Source organism: Hemiscyllium ocellatum, chromosome 22 (assembly GCF_020745735.1).
Source record: "Hemiscyllium ocellatum isolate sHemOce1 chromosome 22, sHemOce1.pat.X.cur, whole genome shotgun sequence".
In the NCBI taxonomy this organism is placed as follows: domain Eukaryota; kingdom Metazoa; phylum Chordata; class Chondrichthyes; order Orectolobiformes; family Hemiscylliidae; genus Hemiscyllium; species Hemiscyllium ocellatum.
Window position 1 is genome coordinate 60169523 of NC_083422.1, and position 19603 is coordinate 60189125.

Genomic DNA, 19603 nt, shown 5'->3' on the forward strand with positions numbered 1-19603 from the left:
CACACAGTTGTTTATTTTGGTCGCTGTTCATGAGGGTTTGTATATTTCCATTCCAAAATTAACTCTGACTCTTAACTAAACTAGCTGAAATCGTGCATAAAAGCAAATAGGAGTTCTTGCCTAAAGGCTTATCGAATGAGAAGACAGAGGAAAACATTTATCCTACTTCTGTGTCACACATCAAACTGAAAAAAAGGCCTAAAAGATTAATTTTTAAACTTAAGGCTTCTCAAAAAAACAGAGAGATGACTATCTTCACAGAGAGATGAGTTGACAATGTATGTCAATTGGTTAACAAACATCTCGTTTTGATTTTTAACTGAATTAACCTTTAACACAATGGAAGAAACATTAATGTACAGAAAGATATGATGCTTCTTACAATGTTACCGAGCACTCACCAGCTGCTAAAACAAAAGGATCTGCGCCAACCTTTGAGCCTTCCGGGAGTACCTGAATTAACCAATCTTCCTGACTAGGTGTGGTCTTCAGACCTACAACACAAGAGTGAAACAGTTTCAGAAATAAAGGGTTCCATCAGTTGTTGGCACACATCTAGGTGAAAAATAGCTTGTGTGTTACCCTGGTTTGGCAATGAAGTGTGACAAATATCCTGAAAGGAGGAGAACATACAGCAACCTGACTGTCAGCATGCATTGACAGGCACATTGTAAACATTTTACAGTCAGAATAAGACGCTGCAATCAGCAAAACAAAAACTTTCCTTCCAAGTTCCGCTGTAACATTCCCAGATTATATAAAAATGTAATAAATGCACAATGTAGAATTGAAGAAAAGGTAAAGTTATCATACTTCACATTACTATTTGATAAGCCTGAGCTACAGTAAAAGACAAAAACATTGAACTAATTGACGCAGAGGGTAGTACGTGTATGGAATGAGCTGCCAGAAGAATTGGTGAAGGCTGGTACAATTGCAACATTTAAAAGGCATTTGGATGGGTATATGAATAGGAAGGGTTTGGAGGGATATGGGCCAGGTGCTGGCAGGTGGGACTAGATTGGGTTGGGATATCTGGTCAGCATGGACGGGTTGGACCAAAGGGTCTGCTTCCGTGCTGTACAAGTCTATGACTCTATAATTTCAAAGAATCAGCCTAGGTAGGATAGGCCAAATGGCCTCCTGTATTCTGTGATTGTACCAGTTTGCAAAAATCTCAGTTTAATGGATGCATGAGGAATTATTCAAGTAAAACTAGCTGGTGCTGTAGAAACCAAATTGTTAAGGAATGAAAAATGCTCTTATTTACAGATTCCACTGGAATCACCATTTAACAAGAGTGAAATAAGAATAAATGCACAAACCTAATTTCACAGCCACGAGATAATGCTTTAGGTATCCACTCACCCAATTTCATCAGGGTCCAGTTGTTATCCATTTGTTGGGAGGCTTGAAGGAAGTAACGACCATCTGTCCACATTGCTGCATGTTCCTCAGTTACAATCGCAGTTCCTGCAGACAGCCAAAAGACAACGGCTCAGCATGCTCTCTACCAGTTATAGTTAAATCAGAATCAGAATTCTCATGGACGTTACATATATAAGTCACATTGAAATAAGTTAACAGAAAATTGGGAAATATTTGCACACCATTCCTTGACTTGCAAGTCCAGCAGGTGGTAGTGTGAGGAAAGGATGAAAGTTTTGGTAGAATAAATATGGATGCTGAGTGGAACAGATTTACTAGTTTCAATGGTCTCCTCTTATGTGAATGATAGCACACATATCTTTCAAAAATAAAAACCCGAAATTTATGTTGTGATGATCTCTTCAATAACTAGGTTTCTCTAGATGATATCTTGTAAAAAAAAACAATATTTTCCTGATCATAAGACTAAGCTGCCTGGGAGATAAACAATATAAAAAAACAAAATACAAACAAGAGGATTATTGCAGAGAACATCTCTTTCAAGAAGCTTGGCTTCAGGGAACAATTCTCTGCAGAATTCAGCTAAAATGGTTCAGAAAGCTTTGATAGTTCAAGGACGCTCTGAACATTGCATTGAACTTCTAGGAATGACATGCTGAGAAGAGAGAGCGTTCATAGATACACAAGTTCAGAATCAAAGTGGACCCAGGAGAGTTCCTACACAACGGACCTCATTTAAGAAACTAGCAGTGCTCACGTGAGTCAATGATTAATATGAAAACTTCACTGAAATTGAGCAGAAAGACAAAGAAACTTTTTAGAATAGTGCTCAGATAAAGTGGTCAACTATCCAATTTCTGACAAATATCTGTGTGAAATCTCTTTGAGTATAAGTCAAAGGTGCAGAGGAAATTTGAGTTTAGACATTTGGTTAAGAACATTAACAACCGCATTACTATATTTTGAATATCTTTAACATAACTAATGATTTAGAATAGAGTGCAGTTATCACCATTAATATACTTTGATTTTTGTGTAGCAAGTTTTTGGTTTAAGTAGTGTTCTTTGTGGCTTCATACGTTTCGTAAATACCTGGGTTTTTTGCATTTTGAAAATAATAAGAAGTTTAATGGCCTGTACCTAGAACCTAACACTCTAGATTGTTATTTGTATGTGCAATTCAGATTAGCAAAACAAAGGCATACTAGCAATGATATATTTTACTTAACAGTTTAACATGGGGAGTGAAGAGACTTTAAAGGTTTGGTGCTTTTAAAAGTGAATTCATCCCCAGGTCCTGATGAGCAGTATCCCAGGCAGCCATGGGAGATGAGGTGGGAAGATATAGGGACACAAATTTGTAATTTCTCTCTGGCCACAGGGCAGTCCTAGAGGACTGGAGAACCGCTAAAGTGGTTCCACTTTACAAGAAAGTTGATTGAGATAAACCAGGGAACTACACACCAGTCAGTCTCACAACAATGGTAAGAAAACTATTGGAGAGAATTCTGAAGAAGGTAATTAACCTCCATTTGGAAAGGCAACGTTCGATCAGGGGTAGTCAGCATGGCTTTGTCAGAGGGAGGTCACACCTAAAAAATTTGATTGAATTTTTCAAGTTTGTGCCTGGATGTGTGGATAAGATTATTGAAGTTGACGTAGTTCATATGGATTTCAGCAAGGCCTTTGACAAGATCCCACATGGGAGTTTGATAAAGAAGATGAAAGCAGATGGAATCAGGGAAACTTGGCAAGATGGATCCAAAATTGGTTAATCACAGGTGACAGTGGGTGGTGGTAGAAGGCTGTTGTGTGACTGGAAGCCGATGTCCAGTGGCAGACTGCAGAGATTGGTGCTGGGTCTCTTATTGCTCATGGTACATATAAGCAAAATAAATAAGAATGTAGGGGGTGATGAGTAAGTTTGCAGAAGACACAGAGATTGACCAAGTGGTTAATAGTGAGGAATTAGTTCTTAGGTTACAACAAGGCATAGACAGGTTGGTCAGGTGGCTAGATCAATGGCAGATGAAATGTAACCCTGAAAAATGAAGTGGTGCAATTTAGAAGTACAAGGTAAGGGAATACTTAATGAAAGGCAGGACACTAGGAAGCTCAGAGGAACAGATGGATTGTGGAGCGTTTAACCCATAGGTCACTGAAGATGGCAGGCGAGGTTAATCAGAGAGACTTGTCTTTATCAGTTGAGGCATATGTTATAAGAGCAGGAAGGTTATGTTGGAGCTGGACAGAGATTTGGTTCGACCATTGCTGGAGTACCATAGAAGGATGTGATTTTACTGAATGGGGTGCAGAGGAGATTCACCAGGATGTTGCATTTCAGCTACAGAGAGAGTTGGGTAAGCTCAGGTTGTTTTCTCTAGAGCAGAGAAAGTTGCAGGGGATTGAGGAGTGTAAGATCATGAGGGACAAGAATCGGGTGGATAAAAAGCAGCTGATCCCCTGACGGGTAAGTAGTGAGGGGGCATAATTGTAAGGTGAAGAACAGGAAGTGTTTCTGACCCAGAGGTTGGTGGGAATCTGGAATGTCCTGCCTGGGACAGTAGTAGAGGCAGGAAACCTCAAAAGCTTTAAAATGTACTGGAATGAGCACTAGAAATGTCATTACATTCAAGCTAATGGGTTAAATCCTGGAAAGTAGGACCAGTGTAGACAGGCAAAAGTGTGGACTGCAGATGCTGCAGAGTTTAGATTAGAGTGGTGCTGGAAAAGCACAGCAGGTCAAGCAGCATCCGAGGAGCAGGAAAATCGACATTTCAAGCAAAAGCCCTTCATCAGGAATAGAGGCAAGAAGCCTCCAGGGTGGAGAGATGAATGGGCGGGGGGGGGGGGGGTTTGAAGGTTTTGAGGTTTCCTGCCTCCACTACCGTCCCAGGCAGGACATTCCAGACTCTCCTCCATTTATCTCTCCACCCTGGAGGCTTCCTGCCTCTATTCCTGATGAAGGACCTTTTGCCCCAAATGTCGATTCTCCTGCTCCTCGGATGCTGCCTGACCTGCTGTGCATTTCCAGTACCACTCTAATCTAAACCCCAATGTAGATAGGTCAATACAGACCCGAGGGGCTGAAGGGCCTCTTCTGTGCTGTATGACACTGGGACTTAATATAATGTTAAACAGTGGGTGGGCTGAGGCACGAGTAATATTTACCATTGAAAGGGGGGGAGGCAATGAGATATATACAAATATTTATGATAACTGCATGCAAATATATGGGTATCAATCCAAATAGAATTACTGAATATATATACTGAATATTCAAATTTCAGACATTTACAGAACACAGTTGCTCAGGAATCGATTAAACACATATCCCGGGGTTCGGAACACACCCTTTCATACCTATTTTTCTTTACTAACACTGACCTGCCGATCCATCAAATCCTGAAAGAAACTCGCGCCTGCAGTCACAAGGAGCAATGTATTCACTCTAAAAAATAAAGAAATTAGCAAAGTAGTTATCTCAGAGGGTGACACTCTGCTATTAGGGCCATTATCAAAAGGTCAGATGCTGCTTGTAAGGTCAAAAGAGTTGAAAAGTGTGGTGCTGGAAAAGCGCAGCAGGCCAGGCAGCATCAGAGGAGCAGGAGAATCGACATTTCGAGCATAAGCCCTTCTTCAGCTCTTTATTAAGATCAAGCTCAAACAATGGACCTATTGAGAAACAAAAGCCACTCCCAAATGCAGAAGGCCAATTTCCTAAGGAATATTGTGGACTTACTAATAAGCTTAGCTTTGGACATTTGCTGATCATTTTTCATTCCAGAACCACACGCATAATATGAACATTGCCTTGTGGTTCAAGAAACACAAATTCTGCAAAGGGAAACTAGTTTAGGAACTAGGAACACACTGAAGTAACCACACACTGAAGGGTGGAACACTAAGGAATAACTGAAAAAATTTTGAGTGTTTGTTAGATTGGCATACTGAGAATCAAGAAACTAGAAAAATCTGAAGGGCTAAAAAGTAGCTGACACGAGGAGTTTACAGAATGTGTTCGGAATACTTTCTTACAACAGCATTTTCTGGAGCTGACTGTGATATCGTGCAGGCACAGGCACATGTAGGTAGCAGCAACGATGTCTCTTTACAGACTGAGTTTACTAATTTAAACCTGACAACAAACTTAGGACAGGCATTGGCCTAATGGTACAGGTAGACACTCCTTGATCCAAAGTTCTAAAAACCAAAACTCTCTGAAATCCGAAGGCATTTTGTGAAGTTCTTTTCTCATTAACAAGGTTGTTTGGCGTGCAAACAGTTAACCCAAGTCAATGTTGGACTGGGGTATACAAAGTAAAAATCACACAACACCAGGTTAAAGTCCAACAGGTTTAACTGGAAGCACTACCTTTCGGAGCACTGTTCCTTCATCAGATGGTTGTGTACTCCATAACCACCTGATGAAGGAGCAGCGCTCGGAAAGGTAGTGCTTCCAATTAAACCTGTTGGACTATAACCTGGTGTTGTGTGATTTTTAACTTTGTACAACCCAAGTTAATACCCACTCGATGCGTGTCACTCAGATGCGACATGGAGGTGCATGGCTCAGCCCTGGTAAGCCTCAATTTTCTCTCAAGGCCTGATTTACTTAGTAAGTCTGCTCCTCCGGTAATATTTTAAAACATTTCACCATCAAACTGTCCCTTATTCTGAAATTCGAAAAATTCTGAATTCTGAAAAACAGCGGGGCCCAACAATTTCAGATAAAGGATTGTCTATCTGTATTATCACTAGACTCTTCATGTTTTTGGGACCCACGTTCAAATCCCACCATGGTAGATGATGGAAATTGAATTCATTAAAACAAAATCTGGAAGTATGAGGCTAATAGTGACCATGAAACTGCCACCAATCATCAGAAAAACCCATCTGGTTCACAAATGTTCCTTAGGGAAGGAAACTGCCATCCTTACCTGGTCTGGCCTAGATGTGACTATGGACCCACAGCAACATGTTTGACTCTTAACTGTCCTCTGGGCAATTAGGGACAGACATTAACCAAATCCCATGAATCAATTTAAAACAACATAACATGATTGGGTTTGAGGGTGAAAAGAATGAGTCCAAGTTTTGAAATTTAAATACAAGTGATTACGATGACATGAAAGCAGAGCTGATTATACTGAATTGGAGAATTACATTAGAAGGTAAACCTATGCAGAGACAGGCAAACATATAAGGGATTATTTGAGAACACACAGAATAAATACAATCCAATGAGCAAGAACAATTTTGATAGGTTCACCAAAAACAGTTAACTAGAAAGGTGAAGGACAATGCTAAAAGAGAAAATTATATAAACTAGACAAAGAAAGTTGGCAGGTCAGAAATTGGACAGAATATATGGTGAAACAGATGAGAGAAAAATTATAGTTTGAGAGAACGTTAACCAGAAAATATGAAAACAGAGTAAGAGTTTTGATAAATATTGAAAGACTGAGTATTCTCAAGACCTTCTTGTTTATATAAGAATAGTTGGCCCTCCTGTGATTTGGTTTGACTAATCAAGTCCCTGGCAGTCTGATCCCAAAAAGCCCAAGTTAGCCCTTTCCACGTTTTCTCAGTTTTGCCTTGCTTGAATGCCCAGAGATTTTGCAATAGTTAAGTCCTCACAGTGGATCAACTCCAAAATCAAAACCAGATCTAGTTAAAAATTCCATGAATAGCTGTTGGGCTGTACAGAACATCAGCATTGCTGAAAAAGAGCACATTGCTTCAAAGCTTTTTATCTAATACTCATCACGACAAAACACAAGAAATACCAAAGGAAGGTAACATGTATATTGTATAAGAGGTGACTACTGAAGGTTAGCAAGATTGAGAGAAGCATTGTGAGGCAAAATGCAGTTTCACAAGAAATAACAATGCAAAGGGAAAACAAGATTAATACCGTTGTACTACAATGCTGATTGGTTGGCAAGTGAGTGCTACTTGGTAGAGATGTTACCATGGAGAATGCACCAGTTAATGATCACTGACAGTTAACTGCCAAGCTTTGATTACATTTTACGCAAGACAAGTTGGCTCTGATTTGGCAATACACTTGTGAGTCATACGGTGTATGAATTTCAGTGGCAATGTGATGTTATGTATGAAAGCCATATGTCCCAAAGCCAGGCAGATTATAAAAAAAAGCATGTTCCTTCAACTGTGTGCAACAATCAAGGTACTGACCATATCTAACCAACCAATGCCTACAAAACTCAACACAGCATTTAATATTAGATACAAACCCACAAATGGACAGTATTTGCCAAATAAATCTGAGTGTGTGAAGAACTATACTGACAACCGATTTTGGAATTGTGGAAGTGTAAAGCAGCTACATACATTAATGTACAGGGTCCTGTTTATTGTAGACAAAATGAACATGTATACAAACAACATCTGTTTCAATGCAGCATAACAGGGAACAGCCATTCTGGGTTCATGTCTTCGGATATTGTCTTGACCAATCAGAGTCACTAGCCTGTATCAATGTGTAAACAAACCTTGGTAGTTAACAGTTATTCATCATTAACTGGTGCCGTCTCCATGGAAACATCTCTAGCAAGCAGAGCTGACTTGCCAACCAATCAGCACTCTAGTACCACGGTATAAATCTTGTTTTGCTTTTGCATTGTCATTTCTTGTGAATTGGCATGATGAATGCAAGATGAAAAGCTGAAATAAATTTGTCTCTTTTCAAAAAGATGATAAATACAAAGTAATGGAGATATGCATTTAAGCTTATAAATTGCCTGAGGTTTCATTGTATGAGAAACAAAATTAGCATCAAAAATATATTATCAGTATATTCACGATTCTAAAATGAACATAAATCTGGAAAGGGGTATTTACGCTGAGAAATATATTCAGTATTTGAAGGATGATTTGCCGTGTACTTTGGAAATGAAATCGAGACTTTAAACCATTATCAGACTTAGCACAAACCCAGCCGATATTCTTAAAAGTGAAACCAAAAGAGAAAATGCTGGAAAATCTCAGCAGGTCTGGCAGCATCTGTAAGGAGAGAAAAGAGCTGACGTTTTGAGTCTAACTGACCCTTTGTCAAAGCTGTTTTAAAAGTGAACACTGTCATTTTTTAAGGGTCACAATGTGACCAAACTCTGTCATGGCTGGGGGTGAAAAAGAAATGTGAAATACCCACCTGTGCCATGTTATAGGCCAAAGCAATAACAAACACAGTCACAAAATGTTTATAGGGAAAATACTAACTGTCATCCCTAATATACTGGAGACTACCAAGTAAAGACACTTACATGGGGATTGGGGGAGAATGAAAAAGAGAAAGGCTGAGAAAGCAAAAGACAATGAAAACAAAATACAAATACTCAACATGTCAGTCAAAGGCTCAATGACAAGGGACATGATGTTAAATTAAAAGGCAGGCGGTTTAGAGGGGATTTCAGGAAAGCCTTCTTCACCAAGATGGTGAGAGTCTGGCTGGGAGGGGAGATGAGGAGAGAAACCTTACAACCTTTAGAAAGTATTTGGATGAGCACTTGAAGTGTCATAACATTCAGGGCTGTGGAACAGTGAAGGGGAGTGGGGCTGATGGATATTTTTGGCAGTACAAATGTGATGGCCTGAAGGGCCTCTTCTGTACTGTACAATTCAATTATTCTATTCAACAGAAAATATGGAAAATAAATCTTGCACCTGAGTCTTTAGTCTTCCACAGATAAAACCTCAACAGGTGATAAATTAAACCAGGAAAACATTATGAGTTACTGCACAAGACTTCTAACACTCAATGAAATAAAATTAGGGATACATTAAACACAAAATTAAAGCTTTAATATAGTGATTGTACTGAGAGGTGAGTGAAGTGGTTAGTGCAGGTACCTGATGATTGTCTCCTGATGGTACAATCAGAGCTTGGATTGGTTCATTCAAGCTGCTGGCATTCTTCATCACCTGCCTCAGCTGCTTCAACAGCTCAGTGGTGGTTTTCACAGGCATGTTTCTACCTACAGACACGGGACACACAGCAATTAATCAGACCAAGAGTCTGGCAGCAAATCAACACAATGCTGATTATAAATGCAAGGGTCCACAACAGAAATGCAGGATTTGTTTATCCTTAAGTCAAATCAGAGTACCAACTACCATTAAATAAGTAAATAAAAGTTCATTTAAAGCAACTTCTTTCAGCATTATTTTCTCCTTTTCTTTAGAGCTGAAAATGTGTTGCTGGTTAAAGCACAGCAGGTCAGGCAGCATCCAAGGAACAGGAAATTCGACGTTTCAGGCCAGAGCCCTTCATCAGGAATGAGGAGAGGGTGCCAGGCAGGCTAAGATAAAAGGTAGGGAGGAGGGACTTGGGGGAGGGGCGATGGAGATGTGATAGGTGGAAGGAGGTCAAGGTGAGGGTGATAGGCCGGAGTGGGGTGGGGGCGGAGAGGTCAGGAAGAGGATTGCAGGTTAGGAGACAAGCAGCTTTATGCCAGTAGACCCCATTTCCTTCAATAGGTGCTAATTTCAGCAAAATTATAGTCATCTCACTGCATCAGGCCCAAAGTAATCTACCGGAGTCTTAAGATGTTCCATTATCTTAAACAACCTGCAGCAAAAATGAGTCAAAGAAATGTTACACAAAATACACACTTGAAAAAGATAAGGGTCAGCTAGGCTCAGTGACTTACAGACAGGGTGGTTAAGAAGGCGTTTAGCACGATCGGCTTCATTGCTGAAGGTTCTGACTACAGTGTATAGGATTTGGGATGTTAAGGTTCTACAGGACTCTTCTGGAGTATAGTTCAGAGTTCTGGTCTCCCTGTTATAGGAAGGATATTATTAAGCTGGAAAGGGATCAGAAGAGATATATCAGGATGTTGCCAGGAATGAAGGGTTTGAACTATAAAGAGATACTGGATAGACTGGGAATTTTCTCACTGGAACATAGGAGATTGAGGGATGACCTTATAGAAGTTTATAAAATCACGAGGAATACAGATAAGCTGAATGGCAGGTGTATTTTCCATAGGATTGGGGATTTCAAGATTAGGGGACATATTTTTAAGGTGAAAGGAAATGGACTTAAAAAATACATGGGGGCAATTTTGTTTTATATGAAGCGTGATTTGTGTATGGAATGAACTTCCAGAGGAAGTAGTGGATGCTGGTACAGTTAGAATGTTTGAAAGACATTTCGGTAAGTACATGAATAAGAAACGTTTGGAGGATCATGGGCTGAAGCACAGGCAGGTGGGACTAGTTTAGTTTAGGATTATAATTGCATGAACAGATTGGACCAAAGGCTCTGTTTCTGTGGTGTGTGACTCTATGACAGAACTATCACGACTGATTCGGACTAGGGGTGAGAGGTTCAAGTTCCACTTCAACACTCAAAGAAATGAAAGCTAGACTGTGCCACACTAGAACTGAATGTCAAACTCAGGTTCTCCAAAGGCAAGCAGCAGTTTGTCACAGTCTGGGACTCAGCTCTGCCTCAACCTGAACAAGGGTGTTCGGCACCTGACATGGGCCGCCCCACAGTCTTGACAAAAATGATTTTCATACATCAGCAACAAAAAAAACGTTTCTTCTTATAAAACCATTCAAAAAGGGGCTGGGTTACAGACTAGATTCCTTACAGTATGGAAACAAGCCCTTCAGCCCAACAAGTCCACATCAACACACTGAACAGTAACCCATGCAGACGCATTTCCCCTACATTTACCCCTGACTAATGCATCCGACCTATGAATCCCTGAACACTACTGACAATTTAGCCAATTCATGGAGAGAATGTGCAAACTCCACACAGACAGTCACCCAAGGTGGGAATCAAATCCGGGTCCCTGGCGCTGTGAGACGGCAGTGCTAACCACTGAGCCACCCTGCTGCCCTTGTTTACTCTTTAAATAAACAAGATTAGAATTATGTGTATCAGAGATAAAATCACCTTCATTTTGGGACAGTCACTTGTTCAGGGTAACTACACTGTCATTTGTTACTTCTGTCTGTTAGCTAATCGTTTATGTGAAAATGCTGACAAGTACTTGGCACTAAATAATCATTTTACAGATGCTGTAAAATCAAAGTCAGCTGTTTTAGACTGAAGCAGAGACAGATTTATCAATGATTACCTTACTGCAACTAAAATCTATGAACAGAATCTCCACCTTTGCTTTGTCACTCAGCCACCCCACCCCACTGTGATGAGACTATGGCTTTAAAAGGATTTTGTCCAGGGTTTTTTTTGAAGAGAGGTTTTAAGACGGGGTTCCAAGCTGTCTGTTTGAATCCAATAAAGTTTGTGAGGCCTTGGGTTTTTATTTCTAAATTTGGAACAATAGAAGCAGCCTGAATGGGTGGGGTAAAGCTCCCAAAGAGCTAGGATTTTCAGTTTTAGTTTCTCAGTAGCAGTTGTTGGAGTCTTGAAGCTGGATGTGGAAGCTGAATTTCCTCTTTCTGTTACAGCTAAAAGCTGGGGTTCTCTTCCTGCTGCTAGAATTGAGACAATCAATTTTACTGAATTTGCCTCAGCCAAGGGTGTGTTTACTTGAGGTTACTATTTTGAAACAATTACTGTTTAGTAGTTAAATAATCTATTAATCTGTTAAGTTCTCCAACAGAGTTACGTTATTCTAATTTGTTCTTTCCTTTGTTGTATTTTAACTATAGTGTATGAATAAAGTGTGATTTTCTTCAAGACTAGTTGTTTGACAAATCAAATTGCATCTGAAACAAAACACCTGGCACTTCAAAACAAATATGTGCACATTAAGAACACACAAACAGCAGTGAAATAAATAATCTGTTCTGTCACACACAGTTTTAGATTTTCAAAATATTGACTAGGACATTAGGAGAATTCCCTTCAGACAACACCACTTGAGTCAGCTGAGCAAGCAAAGAACCAGCCATAAAACTTAAAATCTTTGCCAAAACACAGTTTCAGAGGCAATTTAGCACTGGCTCAAAACAGTACAGCTGGAATAGACTCAAGTCTTGGATCCAGGTCTGAATTGATAGTCTTTTGACTCAGAGGCAAGTTCTACAAACTACATCAATAGATCAAGACCAGAATCAATCACATTTCTAAGCTGCATTTTCTTTAATGTAAACTGACAAAAGATTACCAGGATTGCGGGTGACTGAATGGAGCAGCACTACAGGTCGTTTGAATGCTCCTGTTGTACACACTGACTGGGTCAAAAACTGGAACAGAGTTTGGAGCCCTGCTCCTTCTTTATTCTCTCTTCAATTGTATCACCTCTGAACTTTTGCTTGGTAAAAACAAAATTAAAATGAGGAAAATCAGAGATCTTTCAATTAGCCATCAAGTTTCGCTAAACTTCAGTTGTGCAGCCTCAGAGTGTGATGCTAGAGGACACACCCTGTAGCATCTTTTGAAAAAGGTCACTGAGCCTTACAGGCACCCAGAGGTCAGAGAAGCATTACCATGAAAGTAGACTCCCACTGATCTCCATGCTCAATTCAGCACTATCATGTTATTTATTTTGGCTGCATCTACACAAAAGCAAAACTGAAACTAGCACCAAAACTCATTAACGTCTGGATAATCTTCTCAAAACTCGCTAACATCAGGATAAATCATTTGTTGCAGTGCAGTCACCAGCCAACTCCCAAGAAGGTACAGCCTCGCCCTCTCTCACAGGTGAATGATTCAGGCTTGGCATTGGATACTTTTTAAAACCCATGTCTGAATGAACAGGATGCCACAAAATGCACATTCCTTTCCTTAACATAACAAACAAAAATGCCATCCATATATTTCCCCAAATACAGAGCTAAGTTTAATGTAACCCAGCAGAGAATGGCTGTCTGTTTCACACTATTGACTGTACACACCTAACGGCAACAGGGAATACATCCAACCAATCAGTAACACAGACAGCCAACTCAAACCTGTCCATTTGCATCCCAGTAACATTAGTGAAGCCTCATGTTCAGAAACAGTTCAAGGCTCAGAGTCATAGAGATGTACAGCTCATCCATGGAGATGGAGAATTAGAACTACATGTACTGTTGAACGTGGATTCTTTCAGACCTTTCTCTTCTGAGCAGACTTACTTAACTGGTACATGAGCAAATGGCAGCCTCAAATGGACAAAGTACGCAATGCAGTTTTCAGCATACTACAACTCAGAGATCTATTGGTACTGTCTCTTTTCCTATTATAACAACCTGCCATTTCAAATTAGTTACTAGATCACTGATTTTAGAGTTATTAATAGATTATTCATTCTTCATCAAGTTGAAATGGGCCACATGCTCACCTCGGCACCCAATATAATGGGAGTCTAAGTACTGAGCTGCTTATTCAAGAGAACTCCAGCAAATCAATGATCTTATCACCTTGTCAAAGATGAATAAACCCACGACCCAAGGCTGCAGCACCTGTGTCAAGGTGGTTTGGGATTGATTCTTCACCACTTATTCTGAAACTAAAGCAGTAAAAGGCTACACTTCTCAACTGTGTTGACAATGTGGAGGTGCCGGCGTTGGACTGGGGTGGACAAAGTTAAAAATCACAACATCAGGTTATAGTCCAACAGGTTTATTTGGAAGCACTAGCTTTCGGAGCGACGCTCCTTCGTCAGGTGGTTGCCCAGTGCTTCCAAATAAACCTGTTGGACTATAACCCGGTGTTGTGTGATTTTTAAAACTGTATTAAAGCAAATAATTGTGCACTTTATTCGACTTAAACAATCTTTGGCAAACATTTATGATCCAACATGAAGGTCCTCATGGAGCAAACAAATTTAAACTTAATGAGATAGCTATTGTGTAGACCATGAAATCTTATATTGAGTGTTGACCACAAAGGCAGGTTAGTCTGGTACTGGACTAGTATGCTCTCCTTTGAGTACACCTCTCGTGATTATGGTCTATTCACCCTTAATAACTGTTTCGGAATAAAAACTAAAAGTTAAGCATACAAAAATAAATCTTTTTTTTCCCCAAAGGCACACCCACATCAAAGCTGAAGCAGAAAGAATTTGATTTGGTACAACTCTTGGTTGTAATTTTGTAAACATTGGAAAAGCATCTGGCAACTGCAATTCACCAACTCAAAGTGAATCTGCAGATGGAATACTTGGAACAAGTGCAAGAATGGGCTGTAAAAGCAGGAAGTGCTGGAGAAACTCAGCAGGTCTGGCAGGATCAGGGTTAACATTTTGAATCTGACATGACTCTTCAAAAACCTGCAAATACAACAGCCAGTCCATATTCAATTAACAAGTCTCCTAGTGGTCTCCGATCACTGGCTTTAAGAGGAACAGGCAGCCACACTTCCCACAGCTGATCACTACCTAGCATGGGTCTGGGAGATGTATACGGATTCAAATCACCTTCCCACAATTCAGGCATAGACAGGGGCTGCTTGGACAATATAGCAAAGGGCATCAATGTTCACAGATCGACACTACTGGGTTCACAAGAGTTCTCTCTTTCTGAGGAAGAAAAGGATTGGAAAATGAGAGAGAAAAGGATTGGAATGTAAAACTAAAAAATGGATTTTTCAACACCCCTTACATAAAGTCAGAAAAAGAAAATGAAAGTGCAAAGAATTTCTTGGTGTTTAATCTAGAAAATCATAGGGTCAACATTATCAATCTATACAACCAATGATAATTAATAACCAGGAAACTAATCGCTGGTTAAACTTCATATAGTCGAGATGACCAAAACTAATGCAGAAACATAATGTTCGTTTAGTGGAATTTCACAATGTCTGAACTGCAGATTGTAAAACTACTCTGATGGATTTGCAAAGGAGTTTTGACAATGGTAAAAGGAGGATAGAGCCATAGCCAGCATAGCAGTGGCTAAGGCAAGGTCAGAAAAACTTCAACAGAAACTGGCAGCTTTTGGAAGACATGCAAAACAGTTTCTCAGTGTAAGAGAGAACAAAAGAAGGAATAGCAAGTTGATGTAAAATTTTCAGAAGTGTAAGTATTACAGAGCCACTTAAAATCAGATACATCTCCTCAAATTTCAGTATATTTTAAACCAGTTTTCTCACAAGACTTTGGAAACAAAAATATTCCTGAAATATTAAATTTCAGAGCATAATACATCATATCACTTAAAAATAAAAACACAATGACAATATCTGACTCATATTCCAATTCCAAAGAATGTAAATAATGAGCATCTTTCATCAATCGCATTAGGAACTCCTGGATCCCAATGCTCACAGGGTGCCTGGCCAACCTTTCCTTTTCAATCAGAATCACACTGTCCGATATAGTAAATGCTGTGAGATTAGAAGCAGGGGAGTAGTCAGAATTACTGAGGTTTTTTCAGCACTTTCTGCTTTGTTTCAGATCACCAGCATCCGCAGTTCTTTGTTTTATATTAAGTAGCTAGAATTGCTTTCTTTAAGTCAAGCAACTTCATCTGATGTCGGGAAGTAGATCATGTCTGTTTTTATTTTACTGTTACACAAGAAATGTTATTCTGATTCAACTAAGGAAATCTGATTCCAGCTGTTGTCCTCCATAGTCACTTCCTTCACCATCGCTGAGTCAAAATCTTGGGGGTCCTTCCGAACAGAGCAGTGGGCATCCCTAAACTCTCTGCCCTGTGGACTGTAGCCTAAAGAATGCAGCTCCCCACCTCTCCTCAATGGCAAGTGTGGATGGGTGATAAATGTTGGCCAAACCACTGATGCCCACATCCATGAATAAATAAGAATACTTTTTTCTATTCATTCATGGGGATGTGGGCATTGATGGCATGTATCGTCCAGAGGTATTTCAGAGTTGACCACATTGCTGTGTGACCACTAGGACTCATAATAGCACATAAACCAACAGCCACTCTCAGACAACAGTTCACCAGAGTGAAGGACCCGATACCCAGCATGAGCAAAACCAACATAGTGTACAAAATCCCATGCAAGGACTGCACAAAACACTACATAGGACAAATAGGAAGACAGCTAATGATCTGTATCCATGAACACCAACTAGCCACGAAACAACATCACCAGCTATTCTTAGTAGCCACACACGCAGATGACAAGCAACATGAGTTCAACTGGCACAACACTACTATTATAGGACAAGCCAAACAGAGAACAGCCAGGGAATTCCTAGAGGCATGGCACTCATCCACAGATTCAATCAATAAGCACATCGACCTGGACCCAATATACTGAACACTGCAGCGGACAGCTGGAACTGACAACCGGAAGCGGCAGAGACAAACCACTACAAATGCCGGAGGAAAGATCACAGAAGCGCTTCACAGGAGGCTCCCAAGCACTGAGGATGTCACCTAGACAGGGGACGAAACGTCTGCAACACAAATTCCCAGCTCGGCGAACAGAACCACAACAACACATTGCTGTGGGTCTGGAGTCATATATGGGCTTGGACAACTAAGGACAGTAGTTGCCTTCCCTCCAGGACATTAGTGACCCATGCAGGGAGCTCTTCTGACTTCGCACTGCACAGAGATTTACTTCTCAATGTTGGAAGAAACTGAGTGAGGGAGACTGGTGGACTGGATTGGAAATCGGTGCAGTCAGGAGAGGAGGATTGTAGTGTGAAGGGAATATGTTTAGATTGCAAAAAGCAATTTTTCACATCTGTATTATCTTCAAATGGCTTAGATGTGGAATGAGAAGCTAAGTTTTCAATGAATACAAAATCAAAGGACAACCATTCAGAGATTAAGGGGGAGTTGGATAAATTGGAAGTTTAACTAAGTAAAATACCTTGGTTGGATGTCTTTGCCAGCCTTGAATTTACTTATATATCCTTATGTTTGCTTGTGAAGTGAAATATCTATTTACCCTGGAGGCCAGTTTCCATTTAGCATTTTGTTTGAATTGATTCTGTCATTTGAGGACAATTAGCGTCATGCTTCAATATTCTCTTAGCTCCAGTAGTACCAGTGATTCTCCAATCATCTTGTCAGGTCATTATGGGCATTTGGAGCAAATAATTAATAAAGATGAAGCTGGTTATGAACTGTAAAACTGCTTTATTTCTCAAATAGTAGCTTGGATAGATAATGTCCAAATGGTATGATCACTAGACTGGTAATTTGGAGATGCAGGTATTGATCTAGGGACCAGGTCCACATCCCACCATGGTAAATGGTGACATTTGAATTCAACAAAAATCTGGAATTAGGAGGCTTATGATGTCTTTGAACCCGTTGCTAATTGTCAGCAAAATCCCATGGGTCACTCATGTCCTGGAGGGAAGGCAACTACTATCCTTAGTTGTCCAAGCCCGTATATGACTCCAGACCCACAGCAATGTGGTCAACTCTGAAATACCTCTGGACGATACATGCCATCAATGCCCACATCCCCATGAATGAACAGAAAAAGTATTCTTATTTATTCATGGATGTGGGCATCAGTGGTTTGGCCAACATTTATCACCCATCCACACTTGCCATTGAGGAAGGGGTGGGGAGCTGCATTCTTTAGACGCCCAGTCCATAGGGCAGAGTGTTTAGGGATGCCCACTGCTCTGTTCGGAAGGACCCCCAAGATTTTGACTCAGCGATGGTGAAGGAAGTGACTATGGAGGACAACAGCTGGAATCAGATTTCCTTAGTTGAATCAGAACATTTCTTGTGTAACAGTAAAATAAAAACAGACATGATCTACTTCCCGACATCAGATGAAGTTGCTTGACTTAAAGAAAGCAATTCTAGCTACTTAATATAAAACAAAGAACTGCGGATGCTGGTGATCTGAAACAAAGCAGAAATTGTTCATTTATTTGAAAGCAAACATGGAATTAACATTTTAGGACAAATGGCATAACACTAAAGAATCCTCGGGGATGTGATGTTTTTCCTAAGGACCACAGTATAAGCATTATCCTAACTTCTATGATCCCAGCTGGTGATAATCGTGGATAAGTTCGATCCCAGAATGAAATCTGGATTGATGGAACATATGTTTAACTTTTGCAGTTAGTTTCTCTGGTGGTTAGTCACTGAAGCATGTTCACATGAGGCTGCAGATGTTCTTTAATAGCAGAATACAAGTCTATTACTCAAAAGAAAGGAAACAAACCAAACTATCTATATATAGGTTAGCAACACCGAAGCAATAAAAGGGAAAACAAAATTCCAATCAGTTATCTTTTCACAGGTATTCAATTCCAGAAACATGTTGCACCTGTCTCAATGCTTGAAGTTTCGACTGAACTGATGCTTTGCAGTTTCACTTCTTGAGGTGGGGAGACAAACTTGTACGATTTATTTCTGAGTTTATTGGGTGAACTTTCCACAATTCCAATGGCCTAAACTTTCTCTGTTTAAATCATTTGAAAATTTCTATCCAAATTCTCCAAAAGTTACAAACTAAAATAGTTTCTTTTAGTGATTGTTTCCCCTGAAGTCAAACTTCATTTTCCTGCTATTAGAAAGCTAAAACTTGCTTCTGAACGGACTCTGTGAACCTTTCCTTCTGAAGTCAAAACTTAGCTAACAGCCTTGACGTTTATACTCTGTCATAAACTCAATGGTATAATCATTTCATCCATTAGTACTGCAAGAGTTACCCCAGTATACTGTAGTCACATGATTTCATGGAATTGTTACACTTGGATCACTGTTCCAAATGACTTTGACTTGTTTTCAAAACTTACATTCGCAGCTCCTTCTGCCTCTATGTTGAAATCCAAATCCCACAATATATTATACATTATTTATCACATTGCAGTGCTGTCCTGAATGCTCAGCAATGAATTATAGGCCACAGCCACAACCAGAAAATGAATCACTAATATTTTTCAATGCTCATGAGAAAAGCACAACAGGCTATAAAGAGAGGTCAGCAGGTTACTAAACTGGTGCATGAGAATAGCACAAGTGTCCAATGAAAAGCAGGCTAAAGTCTGCAGGAAACCAGGCTGATTAAATTCTCAACTCAGCTAGCTAGGTTAAATGACTGCACAAAATCTTTTGATACCTCACTGATGTGACCACTTAGCAAACTTATTGAATTGGTAAACAAAACCGGAATATTTTGCTACAGCAGAAACAGAAATTGCTGGAAAAGTTCAGAATTTCCTCAGCATAAAACTTTCTGTTCTGAGGCAGGATCACCGAATACAAAGCCTTAACTCTGATTTCTCTCTACAGATGGAGGGTTGCGAATGTTGTTCCATTATGCAAGAAGGGCTGCAAAGAAAAGCCTGGGATCTATAGTCCAGTAAGCCTTACATCTGTG

The 19603-nt window shown here is 40.0% G+C and overlaps 1 protein-coding gene across 4 annotated transcripts in view; it reads right to left on the reverse strand.

Annotated features, from left to right (window-relative positions):
- Nucleotides 1-19603, reverse strand: part of xpnpep1 (X-prolyl aminopeptidase (aminopeptidase P) 1, soluble) — a 93310-nt gene that overhangs the window by 58032 nt on the left and 15675 nt on the right. For 3 of the 4 annotated variants that reach the window (XM_060842516.1, XM_060842517.1, XM_060842518.1), the window contains 4 exons: nt 9265-9389; nt 4777-4840; nt 1369-1473; nt 402-494 (listed from right to left, as the gene is read on the reverse strand). In XM_060842516.1, coding sequence (XP_060698499.1) covers nt 402-494; nt 1369-1473; nt 4777-4840; nt 9265-9381 — 379 coding nt within the window. In that variant the 5' untranslated portion in view covers nt 9382-9389. Of the gene's footprint in view, nt 1-401; nt 495-1368; nt 1474-4776; nt 4841-9264; nt 9390-19603 lie in introns of those variants that run through there. The other variant, XM_060842519.1, reaches the window with a different exon arrangement.